This window comes from Cladophialophora bantiana (genome assembly GCF_000835475.1).
Source record: "Cladophialophora bantiana CBS 173.52 unplaced genomic scaffold supercont1.18, whole genome shotgun sequence".
Taxonomy (NCBI): domain Eukaryota; kingdom Fungi; phylum Ascomycota; class Eurotiomycetes; order Chaetothyriales; family Herpotrichiellaceae; genus Cladophialophora; species Cladophialophora bantiana.
Window position 1 is genome coordinate 19293 of NW_015971592.1, and position 18062 is coordinate 37354.

The following is an 18062-nucleotide window of genomic DNA, read 5'->3' on the forward strand; positions in this document are numbered from 1 at the left end:
TGAGTCTGTAAATAAGCTGAAGGAGTAGGACCCAGTGTCTTGATACTGAGTGGTAAACGGGTAACTGATGATTGCTTGATACATACCCCAGGTATATATATGTGCGTGTGCGTGAGTGTGTTTCCAGCATTTGAGCTCGTGTATCCCTGGCACCCCGCAAAATCTCCGCCTGTTGGATACAGAGTCCCGCAAATGCGGAGGATACAAGACAAGGTTTCTTAGTGCACGGACTTTATCCTCATCAAGAATTAGACTGCATGCAAAGAGACGGTCAGCTACAGGCCTAGAATATGCATCAATGAACTGAGGACTACTTCTAAAGTCTAACAACTACGACCTACATTTTGGAATTGAAATGAAAAGTTGAGGAATGCCAGGCTATGCCGTCTGCCGATGGAATAAGCGATGCTTCGCAGCGACTGGGCCGTTCTGCAACAGGGGTGTGCTATGCCTCAAATTCTATTCGACAGAATGATCCATGGAATGGACTCTTGATATGGAAGTGTGGGGACGGCGTGGTGGCCCTTTTGGGCCACACAGACGGACACCAAGACGGTGGCCAAAGGAGTTGCAGGACGCGCGGACCAAAACGTTTGACCAATAATATTTAGCTGGCTTGCGATTGTTGCGTTAAACCACCAGCGATACATTGGAAACACTGTTTGATCAGCCAGAATCTTCGCAAAGGTAGTCGACAATGAGTGAACCAAATGAAAATCGAATGGACTTTGCTAGTGAATTGACACGAAATCGCCCCGGCTTTTTGTCCGTGGTGTGACTCAAAGAAACGCACTTGACCATAAGGTAGCATTCAAAACGCTAGATGTGTTCTGACTCTATAGATATCCCATCTCTATACAAATGAAGCGATATTCCATATATTATATCTCATCTTTCCTCCGATTCAGAACATAACGCAATTAAATTGTCTATTACTCCGTACTCCTAATCACAATGGCCACTTGTACAACAGCCGGCACTAAAACAACAAGAAACTATTTGAGCTCCGACAAGCTTGAAGCTCTAAGCTCAGCAGCTTCTGTCACCAATAAAATTACGTCGCCGCGGAATGATACCGAGACAAAGAAGTTATTCATTCCATCACCTCCCAAGTTCACGGATAAACTTGAAGAGCGCGAATACCTAAAGGGACGCCTGGCACTGGCCTTCCGCATCTTTGCTCAACATGGCTTCGACGAAGGCTTTGCCGGACATATCACTGTGCGCGATCCTGTCGATCCTACTACATTCTGGGTGAATCCTTTTGGCGTGGCGTTTTCAATGATGAAGTCTTCAGACCTGATACTCGTCGATCACGAGGGACACGTTATTGGTGGCGGGTCAAACCGACTCCTGAATACGGCCGCATATCTAATCCACGCCGCAGTGCACAAGGCTCGTCCTGACGTGGTCTGTGCAGCCCACTCACACAGTCTCTATGGTCGCTCATTCTGTGCCTTGGGCCGGCCAATTGATATAATCACGCAGGACAGCTGCGTGTTCTATAATGATCTGGCGGTGTATAATCAATTCAAGGGCGCTGTGCTTAATGAAAAAGAAGGCGAAAATATCGCAAAAGCAATCGGAAGCAAAAAGGCATGTCTTTTGCAAAACCACGGGATTCTGACTGTCGGGCAGTCGATAGAGGCTGCGGTCTTCTGGTTTGTGAGCCTCGATAAGTGCTGCCATGGACAACTCTTGGCTGACGCTGCTGCTGGGGGGCGGGGTGAGGTCACAACAAAGATTGATGATGAAGATGCAGCTTTTACTTATAAGGCAATTGGTAGTCCTCGAGCTGGATGGTTTAGTGCGAAACCTTTATTCGATGCCATCGCCGAAGAAGTCGGTGATAAATACAAGCACTAGAACCTCGGGTAGGATCGGTCGCTTTGCTCCTGGGATGTATTTCGCGGAATGCGTACATAAAGCCACATTTCATCACGAATTGGCAATCTGAAAGGCGAAACTGCTTATTATTAGTGCTTTTGATTTTCGGCTGCTTATGTATTCTTGTGTTTTTATTCCCAGCAACACGTCTTCCCGCTTTCTCAGGGCCTAGGCATCAAACACTGCTGAGCAGTAAGAACAACAAAATTTTCATGGCCGTACAGGTCACTCGACTATTAATTTCCCAATCAGTTCCACAACCAGACATATTGATGGCGGCGAATCCATAAATGAAAGCACGTAATTGAATGCGATCGCAGATTTGATAGGAGCCTAGGCCCAAGCAGTTCGAACTGCTGTTCTACTTGCTGGCAATATCTGTCAAACACCCGCACTGCATACGCATAAAATTGATTTTAACAAGGGCTAGTCAAGATTCCACTGTGTGCTCTCTCCGATGAATATTCCGGGAGTAAAATTGTCGAAAGAATTAAAATTGAGGTCGAAGAGATCGGGGGCATCAAGACCGGAAGGGCTCAAAAGGGGGAGCTCCGTCCCTGGCTGACTCATATCTTCAGACGCTGCTCTGGTTGATTGTGCGCTATAATCAAGGAGCCTGTAAAGACGACCTACATCGTCTTCGTCGAGAATATGTTCTTGATCACCGGGATCGACCAAATACTGTAACGCTTTTGCATCCTTCTCAAATTTCCTAAGAGCCGCCAACTTTAAGAGCCAGTGTAAGTAGGTTTACAGGAGGGAAATAGCCACCAAAAGAAGACCTACCATTTGGGCCGAATTTGCATATAGTTTGGCTTGTCTTTCCAGAAACAAAAAGTTCATCTGAACGGCTAATTCGGACATTTTCTGCATGTTTTCATCCGTCGAAAGACAGTGGAGACAGTTGATTGTTCCGGCCACCAGCGAACAGTAGGCGTAGAATGAAGACCAGGTGGGCATGTTTTTCTGAGTGGTATATGATAGGGTATGAGTGAGATCTTGCGCGTTCTGCCAATTTTTTTGGAGGCTATCAGAGAGAAAATCGCTCGGAAATGGAGCATCGTTCGGGCGGTGTCGCCGTTTTAATACGAACGGGTGTTGTAATATACAATAACAGAGGTGATAAAGAATGTGTGAGAATATGCACAGCGCGATGTCGTTCGAATCTTCGCGGCCACCAGAACTCCAGCTGGTTGGATCAAACGGCTGACGTTTATCAAAGTAAGTTGAAAGTGAGTTTAGTCTTGTAATCAGTTGAGCATATTCTGAGTTTTGTGTCGACGGTGGTTCCATTTGGGCTTGCCAGCTCTGCTGAAGAGAGAAACCCGCAATACGGCTTAAAGTTGATGTAAGCAAGATAACCCTCGCTAGGGCGCCAACGTTACCAAGCTGATCTGGGGGGCTCTCATTTAATACTTTGAGTGTTGGTGAATCGTTCGGCGAACCGTCTCGAAAAGAATTTTCGGGGCATGGGAGGCGAACCCTCAATGCCGAATCTGGAAATAACCCGGTGCGATTTGTACCACAAGTGCCCAATCTATCCAACATATAAATTGACCACAGTGTCCTGCGGTGCTCTTCTCGGGTTGAATTCGCCAAATTGGGCGGCTCACTCATCAGGTTGAGCGACTGCGCAATGCTAATCGCCATACCAATACGAATCCACGCACTTCGATAGTTGCATCCTAGCTGTGTTATTTGAGTGAATGCCCGATTACCCAGGGAGGGAGCTTACCGACAAATTGATGGACGGCAAGAAGGATGGTTCCTTGTACGGTACGATAGTCCGGGCCACTCTCGCTTTCAAAACACTCCACAAGGATAGCACGCCAGGCCTGTGCTGCGAATTGATTGGATGCTGAAGATAGATTGTCCTTGTAGCATGGATCGTGTGAATATCGAAGGGTACTGGCAACAATTGCAAGTATGAGATATGGAGGTAGAATGCTTCGAGAAAAGTCGGACCGGAAGGTCTCCTCGTGAAACATCGAATACGGTTGACCATGACAACATTTGAAATATGTATCAACCGCGAGTTGTTGGCTGGTTTTATTTAAGGGATTGCCCAGCACAGGAGAACCTCCCGGCCCTGTCGCGCATGCCTGCCCCTCAGTGGGCCCCAAGTCATGATTGGATTCTGTAGCAGGAATGAATGAGGTTCGATTGAAAGAGTTGGAATGAAAGTGATCAGCGGAAGAGCCGAGTTCGTTTGGGGCTATATCGTTTGGTAGACACCGGTCACTAGATTTAAGTCACCATCAGCAAAAAATCTTACTTGAGTGAAATCTTATTACCTTATTCGATCCTCTTCAATGAGAATTTCGCTGACCTCTTGACCGTCACCAATATCAAAAGTCGGCTGTTGAGTAATCAGCAATCCCCTTGGCGGCCAATATTTCGCATTGGGCTCACGAAGTAATGATGATTCTGTGCCGGAAGTATTTGCGATAGAGGAAATCTTGGCTGCATTGTTGTATGCTGAGGATAAATGCACTGTTGGCCGAGACGGGCACAGAAACCACATACTGGCCGTTCCCCGTAACAACGCACTTTCTTTCGTCTATTTTATTCTTAGAAGGTGGATGACAGCGAGAAGAGCAGATTTCGATAAGCCTTAGATCGGGGGCAGCCATAAATCAAATCAACTAACCGACAATTCAAGCAAGCTCGATGTGGACGCTTAGCGCCAATTGAACTAGTAGAAAACATGTTCGAATATGAAAAGACTTTCGATCTGAATGTGTTTGTCGTCGTCCTTGTACCAAAGATTGGCTTGGGAAAAGAAAGCCGGGATTGTGCATGTACATTTAAGAAATCAACGAGGGTGTGCCGAGGGTGGCCTACCCCGCCTTCCACCCTTCGTAATTCTCGCTTAATTATGATTTGGAAGGGATTCCCGAAAAGCGTCAACCTCGCCTGTTGTACCTCGTACTGGAAGGATATTCCCAGTCAAAAATATCGCAAGTTAAAACGTGACTACAAAGGCAAACCAAACGTTGGGGAAATTTTTGATGGCGCTAATATCAACTATTTAGAGATTCTAATAGACAAACATCAAGTTAGAGAATTGCTAGACAAGAGTGCACAAAGGTTCCAACAGGCAGGGCCAAAAGTTGGGATTCTTGATCCCCGGCTATTGCTATCGTTATTTTCTCTCCAAAATTCGCACTTCCTCCTGAGTATCAAAAGCCCCATGTTATGAACGGTCGTGGACTTATTCCATGTGCAGAGCTGTCATATTCTGGGTCTTCCATCTTTCCATTCCGTCTTTCTTAGCAAGTTTCTCTGGATTTTTCCAGATATGGTCTTTGGCAAGAAATCCGAGTCGACGAATTAGATCTTGCGAGGATACTTGTAAGGGGCTGCGTTTAATTTGTAAAATTTTTGCAACTCGTTTATTAGAGCGTCCAAATCTTGCTGCGTTGACATTCTCTGGGAATATTCGTCTGTCAAGACGACAAAAGTCTTAACAACTTCGCCCCTCTTGGGATCAGGTGAGGAAATAGCGGCAGATTCTGCCACGACAGGATGCAGCTTCAAGGTCGATCTAACTTCAAACGGACCTAGCACATTTGGCTTAACTGTTTGTTATGCGCATATAGACTTTGCGCAGGACTTACCTATGCGGTAATCAGCCGAGTTAATCACATCATCAGCTCTCCCGACAAACCAGAAGTAGCCCATTTCATCCTTCCTGCCCCTATCCCCGGTGAGGTACTAGGTCTCAGTCTTATCATTCACAATAAATTGGTGCTCTGGCCTGAAACGCAGCCGTTTTCGTCAATGTAGCCGTCAAAAGATACCGAAGAAGCTCTCAGCTTCGTTTGGCGACTTGATTTTCAGGGCGGTATTGCCTTCTTCACCTGGGGCACATTCTCTCCTATCCACGTCGATTACATTTAGCGGGATACCGGGTGCGGGTTTCCCCATTGGGCCTGGCTGAATAGGGCAATCTTTGAAGTTACCGCAAAGTAGGACAGTTTCGGTTTGTCCATAGCCATCATGGATATTCAGATTTGAGAGTTGTTTCCATTGCCTGATTACTTCGGAATTAAGAGCTTCAGCTGCTGCCAAACAGTGCTCGAGCGACTTTGGTGGATATAATCGGTAATAATCTTTCGAATCTCGAAGCGTAAGTTGGCGCCATACCAGAGGAGGAGCACAAAGCGTGGTAATAGGAAACCGATTCAGAATGTTTAACAGGCGGTGGACGCTGAAAGGTTTGCGGTCGTCGAAGATAAATAGGGTAGCACCGCAGTTCCACGCTCCAAAAATGAGTATGCTACCTTTCCCCAACCTAAAGAATTGAATCAGAGGCAGATCACCGTATGAATCAAAATTGGTGAACACACCCTAGTCCGCTGTATTCCAAAAGAGCTTCCCGGGTTCTAGCTGCATCCAAAATTTACCGGTATTGCCGAGTGCTGTCAAATCAGTAGAGAGCCCTAAATAAAATTTTCCTTTTCACTTACCCAGTGGAAATGACACCTGTTTATGAATGACCATTTCGGGAAGACCAGACGTTCCCGAGGTAAAATATATTATTGCCGGATGATCCCAAGGAAGAGACAGAGACTCAAATTGGATGCCCGGAGGGATACTCTCTATAGCATTGTAATAGTCAAATGTGTCTTCTGGAATAAGTCCTCCCACTTGTATAACAGTCTTCTCGGAAGGGCACCGCGACCTAACCGTCCGAAACTGCTTAACCGTGGTCTCATCCCCAATAATCGTAGTTGCTTTGCTCCAATTAAAGCGATACTGAATATCGTATTCAGTTATCATCGTAGCTGCCGGAGCGAGAATTATACCACGTCGAAGAGCCGCTAGTCCAACCTCCCACTTTTTTTTTTCTTGTCAGCTCCGATATCGTCTATGATTCTCCTTTCTGTATTCACTAACCATGCTGAAATTCTAGGTAATCGAACGATTAAGACTTCGCCTTGCTTTATACCTAGTTTTGTAAGCATGAAAGCAACGCCCTGGGACTGGTTCGAGAAATATTGACACGTCATTGAACGGTGAGAAGTCATGTCTTGGGATACCCAAAGCATGGCAACATGATGCAGATTATCGTTTGCCCATCTCTCGACAATATCGGTAGCGAAATTGAAGTATTCTGGTCGATGAAGGGACCAATTTGTTGCCTGGTTTGGAGGCAAATCCTCCTTCGCATAAGGTGGAAGCTGGTGATGAGTTGTAGAGAGCCGTTTGCCAGGATTGGCCATGTCTACGGATGGAAGATTATGCTGTGCTCGGAATTAGCTGGTAAGCGTGATGCTTGTGTATTTACATTTGACACAATAATATTGTAATGTGACTGTCGTTTTCAATCAGACAGAAAAATATTTATGGATAATGCTAGCGCTTCACCATCCTGTTAAATAGAAGTTATAAATCCCAGGAACATTACTGGAGGAATGCTTAATCTTCATACCCTCTCATGAATTGCGGCCATTTCTATGGAAACCTACTAACTGGATGTAGAGAGGAGCAAATAGAGGCTTCCAGCCTCGCTAACATTTTCCAATCAAGATGATCCGACCCCCTTCATGCCGTCCCCACTGTCGCTAGCAGTTGCGAGAGGATATGACTGGGTGGTGCACCGCCCCCACCACGGCGGCATATACTAGGGTGCCTCCGACAGGACCATTATCGAAATCAAGATGGTTCTAAACTCCCCGGATACATGTGATCACACAATTTGGAGTGAGTCAGCATCTATTTCTAGCTCTATTCTCTGAGTTTTAATCCTTGGAACACATTGGAACTGCAAAAATCCGTCCGATGTGGGGGGTGCTTTCACCTTCCAAGCCCCCGTCGACGAACAAAGTTCTTCTGCCCCTGTTAATTATCTTGCCCTCCAAGAGGCAGCAATGCTTGATATTTTGTAAAAGTTTCAAGGTATTAGTTGAAGGAGCCAGCCTTCGTATGTCGAATCGCCATTTAATCATTGCCTCAACAGCATAGAAACACAATGCCAAGGTGTCTTGACGTGCTCCTCTATGGGCCAGGTTCCATCGGAGCATTTTATGCTTTTATCCTTCATAGGTCACCGAGAGTCCGTCTATTTGTTGCTGCACGCTCTGGCTACGAAGCAATCAAGTTGAATGGAATTACTGTCAAGAGCGACTCTCATGGAGAACATGTTTTTCGGCCAGTGCAAGTGTTCAGACAGCCGTCCGATGCAAAGCGTGTCTTTGACTATATTGTATGCACTAACAAGGCTATCGAATCGGAGCGAGTGGCTCGCGACCTTGCACCCGTGGTGGACGTGGGAAGGACCACATTTGCGCTGATGCAAAATGGCATCGGGATTGAAGAGCCTTTTAGAAAAGCGTATCCCACTTGTCCAATTCTTAGTGGCGTGGTGAGTCATTCCTTGGTATGCTGACGTTGTTGAGGCTGAATTGATATCATTACCTTATCCTCAAGACAATATATTAACGCTCTGCTTTCAGGTATGGGTAGGAGGCGCTCAACTGTCTCCGGGCGTTGTCCACCACTATCCACCCGAAAACACGGAGATTGGCCTCTTCGAAAGCCAGGACATCAACGCGACCGTGCAACAAGAAAGCCTCGATCAATTTGTATCATGTTTCCGCGAGGGAGGAACTCCAGTACAGGTTCTCCCTAACATCCAGACCGCTCGCTGGAAGAAGACAATCTGGAACATGGCTTGGAACTCTATCACAACTCTCACATCTTGGAACACAGCGTCATGGCTCTCATCATCCACTTTTGCTGTTCCGCTGACGAGAACGTTGATGGCAGAGGGAATCAGCGTGGCGAAGGCATTACGAATTCCCGAGGTAGATGACGATTTACTTGATGAATTTCTAATGAAGATCAATCAGTTGGGGCCTATCTACAGTAGTATGTACTACGATAGCAAATTTGGAAGACCAATGGAAGTGGAAGCGATATTTGGGACTGCGGTCCGAAAGGGGCGTGAGCTGGGTGTCTCAACTCCAACCTTGGGATTAGTTTACGGGCTTTTGCTCGCCATTGATGCCAGAATGGCGTTGGATCGCAACAAAGGGGAGGAAGCATGATAATCAAGGACGACATTGAAAAGTTTGCGAGCATTCTCACCCATTGTAGCCTTTGAACCCATCGTCAGTGTAGGAGAGCATGGCTTTCAACCGTTTCTTTTCTCAAGAGAGACAATAGAATCTATAGAGGCTTATTTTAATCAAGTTACGGGTTTTTTGGTAGTGAACTATCGGCATGGACGACACACTTGCCACATGGTACAACTCAGTTATGAGTGAACTTCATCCGGCAATGTCGATGCAAACCAAGTTTTGTATTTACCACACTCGATACCAGTTCGGCTAGCTGCACTCTAGGCAAATCCACCTGTTATCTTGGGGCGTGCCAGCGGGAGGTTCAACGATCTCGGCTGCTACCGAGCCACTTTGAAACCGAGCCAGCACCACAGCCCTGTCTTCCCCAAGTGTGTCCTGAGCTCGCACAAGTCTGACTGCTCTGTGTGCAACACGGAGATGTTGGGAGATATCCTGAAGTTCCCCAAGTGTGCCAGTAGAAAGAAAATCCCACTGCCAACGAAAATGACAGAAATCTTTAGGTTTGGTATACTATATGTATTTATAAAATTTGCTCGTCTCTAATGCCTTAGCATGTTCGCAAACTCGAGTCGCATCCACATCCCCCTCCACACACCTGATTTAAAGCGTTTTCCACCCTCAATCCTTTGACCCAATCCGCGGGACAAGGATGGGGAACTCCTGCATGGAGTCTGTGACGTAAGCCTTCAAGAAAGCAGCACACGTCCTTTGCGACGTCATCATTCCGACAGAGGCCAATCAACCTTTATTTAGGTCTAAGTCCCACCACCAAGTTTTGTGCACCAATCCTATTTTACTCCACGCGTTCTACCACCCCACCACCTCTTTACCAACTCAATCAACCAACTACCACTCAACTAATTCGCCTTTAATCACGCGTAAATGGCCTCAAATCGAGAAGCTAGGATTTAGTAAGCAATCTCTAACTATCAATCACATCGATATCCGAGCATTCGCGCAGCCGCAGCCGCGAACAATATCCACCACATCAGCAAAATTTCCCGCGTAACCCTGAGAGCCCTAGGCCGCCCTAAGCTATCAAGGTAAGTCTACGCCTTACGCAGCCCATAAGACCGCTGGGCTCGCTGGACTACTCTAAGAGAGCTCATTGGCTAGTCTAAGAGGGCCCTGGGCTAATATAATAATTTATAATTATACGAATATATAATTATACTAGTGAACTGGGGCGAGGCTACTAGCCATGGGCATCAACTCGTACGGCGGTGGGTATAGTCTCTTCTCAACGCGCACACTCAACTAGGGGAAGTCCTCTCTGTTGGTAACTTGGTTGCTTGTCTATTGTATGAAAGATAGTCCCCCAGAACTATATAAGAAGAACCCTAGTCTAGGGTCGGCGCCCTAGCCAATCATTACGCTATCCACCACTTTAAACTTCTCCCATTACACTAAGAGGTAGCGGCTAGGGCAGCGAGCGCCTAGCACGGTGACGGCATTGAGAAGTAGGAAAGCGCCGATGAAAGCCTCAAGAATAGGTAGACGACATCGAAAACAGGGAATACTCTGTTAAACTGTAAAGATTGGCCGCCTACCAGCACTATAAACCGTCCTGCTCCCAGCGATCTAATTAGGTTTGACATGTGACCTGACAGACCTCTGCCCTGTCAGTTCACCACCACCCCAGCACTGCAGAGCCACCTTACCTTGTTACAATATAGTCGGTGGTAACGGTAAACCCGTGGATGGACTTACTTATGGAGGAGAGCGGGCTCGAGTCCATGGATGCACTCATATATAAGGACTGGAACATAACGAAGCCCGTAATTAGTCTATCGGGCTGGACTTTGCCGGCTAAACTTTGAGAGGCGCGCGAGAAACTACTTAATTGCAGCCGCGACCAGTCACTCGATTAATATCCTGTATAAGCGCGTCATAGTGGGCCCCGTCTCGATCCTGAAAATGGATAAGTATATAGATAATAACTTATATGAGCTGCTGTTACGGATGCTAAGACGCCAAGGCTCTAGAAGACTACATGTATATAGCACGGGGTCGCAGATCATCCCTTTGAAGCTCTTTAGCTTCGAAGTCGCTGTCGCACTGCGCCTATAGATAGGCAATATACTTCTTAGATAGCTCGCTGCCAAGCCATCCATGACAGCTGCTAACTAGGGTCTAGTACGAGTTTAGGAACTCGCGAAGCAGCCGCAACATAGTGTAATGGGAGAAGTTGGAAGTGGTGGATAGCGTTATGATTGGCTGGGGCGCCGACCCTAGACTATGGTTCTTCTTATATAGTTCTGAGGGGGGACTATCTTTTATAGAACAGACAAGCAACCAAGTTACCAACAGAGAGGACTTCCCCTAGTTGAGTGTGCGCGTCAAGAAGAGGCTATACCCACCGCCGTACGAGTTAATGCCCATGGCTAGTAGCCTCGCCCCAGTTCAATAGGTATCAACTAGCATAGGTGGCTGCCACGATAACGATCACGGACCCCAACTTTAATATGAGTACTGAACCGACTTAATGAGTATTAAATAACAAACTAGAGATTCTTCTCGAAATACGACATCCAACAATTTTTCATTTTCGCTCTTCTATCGCCTCCAATCCATCGCAGTTACTGAGCTCTTAAACTAATAACGACGATATCTAAGCCCTTAAGCTAATCAAACCTGCTTCTCCGAGAGCTGAGTGCGCTCCAGATAGTCCGAGAGCCGGGGACAACTGCCCAGCCCTATAATTTTGCTAAGTAGGTCATGGGTAGGGTAAAGCTCATTCAGACGTCTGACTCTGAGACCACTGCCGAGCCCAACGCCTAAGCCTCTAAACCGGATAGCTGAGCTTCGAAGCTAGAAGTTAAGGAGATATACGCAGACGTAAGTTCCTATTGAACTGGGGCGAGGCTACTAGCCATGGGCATCAACTCGTACGGCGGTGGGTATGGTCTCTTCTCAACGCGCACACTCAACTAGGGGAAGTCCTCTCTGTTGGTAACTTGGTTGCTTATGTTGTCTATGAAAGATAGTCCCCCAGAACTATATAAGAAGAACCATAGTCTAGGGTCGGCGCCCCAGCCAATCATAACTCTGTCCACCACTTCCAACTTCTCCCATTACACTATGGCCCTCCATGTCTAACTAGCTCCAATAATCACTCCCAGACCTAAATGTGGCCCTTAATAACATCGGGCAACTTTTATTTATTAATCTAAGCGTCAATGGACCCCTTCTATAGCTGGCTATGGTCTAGAACTTAGTTTAGATATACGATATAAAGAGGTGTACTTATGTTTTCTCATACTCCGTCATAAAGTTAATATGGCCACCCATTAACACTACAATCCAGGAAACTCGTCATAGTTAGTGACGAAGTCTATAGAAAAACCTCTCTCCTCTCCCGTTTCACTCTGGGATATTTTCTATCTTGTTACGTTCTAAAAGTCTTTCAGCTTTATATAGTGAATTGCTAGGTCGATAAAATATTAGTGCAATTAACTCTATGGGATAGAACCGAATAAGAAGATTACGTAAGGCTATATTCGCGCGTATACGTATAAGTATATGTAGTAGTTATTATGTTTAGCGTCGACGGTTCAAAAAGTCTAAAGAAAATATAGTATATATGAATTACAGAGGTAAGAAAACTATATCCTAGAACCCCAGTCATCTTAGCGGAGTTGAGAAAGGAGATTAGGGAAGACACTCTCGCCATAAGCAAGAAAAGCTTAAACTTTGTTAGCTAGGGAGAAGCAGTCGAGATGGCTAAGTTGTGTGCCGCGAAAAAATATCTTAAGTGCTCGAGTGTAACCGGAGAGGGTGTTGATGATGTGTTCGAGGCTGCAACGAGGGCTGTGTTGCATCTGAAAGAGGAACAAGACAGTAGTGGGTGTTGTGTGATGCTTTGACGCAGTTCGCGGTAGATTCGGAGTCGCTTATCTCCTTATTGTGACTATGGTCGTTCTTATTGTCCCGAGAGGAAGCCCAACAAATGTTGAAAAATTAGGCTGAGGTGGGACGTAGAGTTGCGGTTCCGCAGGTTTTGGGATACAGGCTGTTGATGCTATTTCAACTCTGGACAACACTTGAGCAATCTGTACAAGGACCTAGAGTAATTATATTGCTAGCCTAAGTGCCGTGCCGCGACTGCCCAACGTATTTTTTCCCCCTTCTACAGTTCCTCGGTAAGTGAGTAGAATAGTTGAATTCCAAGAGTACACATTCGACTTTCCTAGATGGCAGTCGATGAGTTCAATCTTTGTCAGTCCTAGGAATTTTATTAGCAAACATCATAGGCTCCTCTATCGGTCCACTAATCTTGTAATAATCCTAACATCGGAGTGCACTCGTTGTACACCCTGATCATGCATCTCTACGTGAGCTTTACCCAAGAGATTCATAACTTCAGTCCATTGTCCTTCTTCTTTTAGTGTTAGAGATATAATCTAATTCTAGGAAGGCAGTGTAGAACATACCGATGATGGTACCCGTGTCGTGAACTTTGTATTCGAGTCCACTCTCCTTAGCTAGAGTTTCGAGCCTATTAATGTAGCCGGAGATTGAGGGAGATGCTGTCCCAATCTGAGGCAGTCGATTTGAGACTCAGCATAAGATCTCATTAGGAAGACTTACAGGATGGACGCAGATGTCGACTTTGCATAGAGCTGGGGTTGAGTGCGCAGCAGTAGCCATAGCTTTCTCCAGCTAAGTATCCGGGTTAAAGCTGTCACAGCGTAGAATTCAACAAGGAGAGGTCTTCAGGAGACATGATTTAAGGGTCCTCCAAGCCTAGCTATATAATATCATTCTCATCTCCCGTTGCAAGTGACAGGGGTGCCAAGATATTTAGCGAACTGATGGACCCTGCGTGACTTGCAGCTGGGATCCTAATGTCTACTCGTCTGGGGTGATCGGCGATCATAATGTGGTTCTGGCCTACATGCCCACTATGGGAACCATCAGCGCCGCAACCGTTGCAGGATCCTTGCGCATAAGCTTTCCCAACATCAAGCTGGCTCTGGTGGTGGAAATGCTGAAGGCCAGATGATAGGGTCCGTGCGTCTTGTGACACAGGAGGGTGGGATGTTGTCGACGATCGAGAGCCAACCATTTCGCAGGTAGCAATACCAACAGGGAGGCAGGAAATGTCGAAGGCAAATCGTTGGCTGGTGTTAGCACACCACTGAGCGAAAGTAGGTATAGTCTGTGCTGCACTGTACTTAAAGCCTTAAATGCCTCACTATTCCTTTCTCGAATAACATGTGGATGCATATGACGGAAGCGCGTGGACTTGATGGATTCTAGAATTTTGCCGTTCCCCAGGCTACCAAGTTTCACAATACTGGCCGAAGGAAGGGAGATCTGTAGCTGCATAATTCGAGCGCTCCATGAAGTGTCGGTCAATCACCTGCCCCGCAGGGTGTTCATGGTAGTGTAATAACTGTAAGTGGAATCGATGCCGGCGGTTGGAGATTTTTGGAGCTTAGAAGGTTAACTCGAGGATAGCGAATGCATCCTAGGTGACCATCCAGTGTTGAATACGAGTATAATCCTCCAAAATATGGAGTAGACGGAGACTAGGACAGCCTCGTATAAGGCGGAGGTCCGCCCCAACAGATGGATGAGTACACGCTAGAGTCAGAGAGCCTAGCCGTGATAGGACGAACATATCGGTCAAGAGCAGTCGTTGGATTCGATGAGAATTACCCTTCGAGAAATTATCTGCCAGCACGAAGTTCATAAACGATGTCTTGCTCGCCCAACGGAATTTTACATGTGCTTCTGCCGAAGTCGCCATCCTCCTTCCTAAATCAACTTGAAGCTGACAAGGCAGGCAGCACAGAAGAGCCTCATTGGTGCTGAGATAGGGTTCGACACGGAGTAAGTGTAAGTGTCAGTTGATATCGGCTTTGCATTACGACTCATTCAATTATCATTTTGACATGTGAAATTTCCGACTGGGGAGTGGTAGGTCTAAAAATATGTTTACCTGAATGAAATAAATAGACTGAGATTTCCAAACTACTTATTAAGTGAACCAGAACCACCCTGTCTTACACAACATCCAACACAACATCCGCCAATTGAACTCGCCTACAGGACCAGACATCTCAAAATGACCCATGTCAAAATGCTCTCTTCCGATCCTGCACCCAAGGATCTTCTTATAGGGGCCGTCAACCCCTATGCTTTCGTGGAAGCTCTCATCGGCAGAAAAATGGACAGGAAGTCATTGGATGCGCCTCAGATTATATCTGATGTTCTGCAGACTGACTACAATGAGCTGTTCGATATGAAGTACAACTCGGTGCTCTATGCGGGATTGAAGCTCAATACTAAGGAGAACACGGCGGAACGGCTATCGGCCCAGGATATGCATATCTTGACTGAAGACGACCTCGAAACCCCCGATCTTTCCAAGATTGAAAAGGTGTCGGATCTTCATGACATTGGGCTGAAAGATATCCCTTCAACCAGGGTGAAGCAGGCCTGGATCCAAAACGGAAATCTGAATCTGGTGCTTAACCCGCACCCACTGGGCAAAACCCTATCTAACTCGGCTGTGACCAGCTCCATCTCTGAGTTGGTGACCCCCTTCAGGCAGGCAAAGGGCCCATGGACCCCTCCTAACAGCTCATGGCGGGATATGGGGGACTTCTTCCGGGACGTTACCGAGTTCAACGATCCAGTGCAAGGTGCTGTCGGTAACAGCTGGATGATCGCGGCCATTTCTGCCGTGGCGTGGGCTGATCCTTACGCCATTGTTCATCGTACTCGGGCCACTGGCGAAAGCGAAACCAAACGAGTCAGTGCAATTCATCTGTACAGCAAAGGAGGGAGGAACGATGCTCCCACAGCCAAAGTAGAAGTTACTGGTGACATCGTCGTCAACAACTCCAGCAACCAGGTAGTGTATTGCCGCTCGAGCGACACCGGAGAGATCTGGCCTTCATTGTACGAGAAGGCGTTCGCAAAATGGATAACCCAAGAACGTTCCGATCACCCAGACATCACACAAACGGGTGGCGGAGATCCCGTCAAAGCAATGGCACAGATCAACAACAAAGCACCAAATTACTACTATACACATTCGCGCCCCGCTGGTGATCTCTGGGGAATTGTTCGGGCTAATTGCATGGGCTTCAGAACCATCAATCCCATGACAGCCTGGACTTATGCATCAGGCGAGATGTACAGAGGAAGCAACATCGTAGGCAATCATGCTTACACGGTGTTGGGCTGGACCTCTCAGGGGGGAAAACAATATATTGTCCTGCGCAACCCCTGGGGCGTTACTGAACCAACGGGCATGAGCACCTACCCAGGTCTCCTGAGCTTCTTCGATACCAGCTTCTGGCGTCCCATTAACATGCTTGGTAACGACGGAGTGTTTGCCTTGGAGGCGTCGGCCTTCAAGAGCTATTTTGCAGGGTTGGGTGTGGCAAAATAAGCGCGAGTGGCGTTGACTGCGCCATAGCCCAGGGATTCTGAATCTCTTAAAAGGGAATGAGAACGCAAAACAGTATGGTTGAGTTAGGGGATTGAAGGTCTTACAAAAGTGATTTTATTATGTTGTTTCGTATTAACTATCCAGTTTCTTGTCAATCTAGTTATTAGCATCTGAGCTCGCGGTTTCCTCGCCTTTTAGAGCAGTTCTCCATCGTAAGATAGGGTATACTTTCTTTGAAGGCCGAGGCTTGAAGGGGTTCGAACGACTACAATAGCCTTTCTAGAACGCACGACAAGATCGGTGAGAACGGTTTTGCTGAGGAACCCGGAGCCACCCAAACCGTAGGGAGGTTTTATCCCTACAGCCCCAATTTTAGCAGTACCTAAAATCGGGTCCGGGGTTAAATTGCGGGGGTTTCTCAACCACGCAAGTGCTGAAACCCCCCCTCCTCCCACCCCTCTCTTCCTTTCACCGCCGCCCCCCAGGAACAATGCTCTTAGCTCTTACGGAGGTACCAGTATCGCCGCAAGAATTGGATTAATCGCGAAACACTCTTGCTCTAAGGGCAAGCGTCCAAGTGGAAGTGCCACCGTAAGGAAATCAGTTCCCAAGGGGAGGGTCCTGTTACAGTCTCTGCTGCCTGGTTTCGGAGGAAGTGAGCTGCTGAATCCGCCTCAACATCTGATGTCATCAATGGCCCGATATTCTCCTCGACCCTTGCTGTTGCCTCCTTGCAATCTAATGAGCAATTCCCTCACTCAAGAAGGTGTCAGGCGAGTGCATCGCGATCGATCTGGAATTGAGGCAGAGGTCCGGATCGGACTGTCATGTTAACTCAATGTCTAATTTATTCTACTAAGGTTACAAACTTCTGCTATCCTTCAACCTGGAAGATATTAGAGTAATTTCCAACACCGAGAGTTAAGAAGGACGTTGCCTGGCAAAAGGGATCAACTTTGAAGGGCCTGGAGTGCGGCAACCTTCTCCAAGGTGTCGTCCGACAAGGAGGGTCGATTTTGAAGGATGTCGCGGGCTGATTGCCTGACGTGCTCGTCTTGGTGCTCGAGCAGTGCGAGCACCTTCTTTAAGGTCTCGTCCGATGGCAGATCTCGGACCTTAAGGGCCTCCATTTTCAGTGAACGTTGGCACTCTTGGATGGGTTTAATGACTAGTTCATATGAGTTGATTGGACCGAGATACCTCTTCCGCCTTTATGCCCCCCCAATACTGAAGTGACGAGTATTTCCAGCGTCACCTCTCCGGTATATGGATTGGTCCCCAGATTCCCACCTTTTGAGATTAGCTCACCCAGCTGTCATGGATGGCTTGGCAGCGAGCTATCTAAGAAGTATATTGCCTATCTATAGGCGCAGTGCGACAGCGACTTCGAAGCTGAAGAGCTTCAAAGGGATGATCTGCGACCCCGTGCTATATACATGTAGTCTTCTAGTACTTTGACGTCTTGGCATCCGTAATAGCTTCCTAGTCCCACTCCTATTTCACCAAGTAAACTCGGTTTACTATCGCGGTGACACATCACGTGGCAAAGCGGTTCGTAACAGAGCTCTCTTAGAGTAGCCCAGCGAGCCCAGCGGTCTCATGGGCTGCGAAGACGCAGACTTACCTTGATAGCCCAGGGCGGCCCAGGGCTCTCAGGGTCACGCGGGAAATTTTGC

At 47.1% G+C, this 18062-nt stretch overlaps 6 protein-coding genes across 6 annotated transcripts; 3 read left to right on the plus strand and 3 right to left on the minus strand.

Moving 5' to 3' along the window:
• Positions 1-954: 954 nt before the first annotated feature.
• Positions 955-1866, plus strand: Z519_10286 (uncharacterized protein; the record flags this gene model as incomplete). The annotated part of the gene is made up of 1 exon (XM_016768003.1): positions 955-1866. The coding sequence occupies one exon, from the start codon at positions 955-957 to the stop codon at positions 1864-1866; it is 912 nt and encodes a 303-aa protein (XP_016615471.1).
• Positions 1867-2313: 447 nt separating this feature from the next.
• On the minus strand, positions 2314-2847 carry Z519_10287 (uncharacterized protein; the record flags this gene model as incomplete). Its single annotated transcript, XM_016768004.1, has 2 exons — positions 2314-2613; positions 2674-2847. The coding sequence occupies 2 exons, from the start codon at positions 2845-2847 to the stop codon at positions 2314-2316; spliced, it is 474 nt and encodes a 157-aa protein (XP_016615472.1).
• A 2373-nt stretch (positions 2848-5220) lies between these two features.
• Positions 5221-5571, minus strand: Z519_10288 (uncharacterized protein; the record flags this gene model as incomplete). The annotated part of the gene is made up of 2 exons (XM_016768005.1): positions 5221-5450; positions 5508-5571. 2 exons carry the CDS (start codon positions 5569-5571, stop codon positions 5221-5223), a joined length of 294 nt encoding a protein of 97 aa, XP_016615473.1.
• A 108-nt stretch (positions 5572-5679) lies between these two features.
• Positions 5680-6672, minus strand: Z519_10289 (uncharacterized protein; the record flags this gene model as incomplete). The annotated part of the gene is made up of 3 exons (XM_016768006.1): positions 5680-6184; positions 6240-6279; positions 6360-6672. The coding sequence occupies 3 exons, from the start codon at positions 6670-6672 to the stop codon at positions 5680-5682; spliced, it is 858 nt and encodes a 285-aa protein (XP_016615474.1).
• Positions 6673-7864: 1192 nt separating this feature from the next.
• Positions 7865-8942, plus strand: Z519_10290 (uncharacterized protein; the record flags this gene model as incomplete). Its single annotated transcript, XM_016768007.1, has 2 exons — positions 7865-8257; positions 8349-8942. The coding sequence occupies 2 exons, from the start codon at positions 7865-7867 to the stop codon at positions 8940-8942; spliced, it is 987 nt and encodes a 328-aa protein (XP_016615475.1).
• Positions 8943-15051: 6109 nt separating this feature from the next.
• Positions 15052-16386, plus strand: Z519_10291 (uncharacterized protein; the record flags this gene model as incomplete). The annotated part of the gene is made up of 1 exon (XM_016768008.1): positions 15052-16386. One exon carries the CDS (start codon positions 15052-15054, stop codon positions 16384-16386), a length of 1335 nt encoding a protein of 444 aa, XP_016615476.1.
• Positions 16387-18062: the final 1676 nt, after the last annotated feature.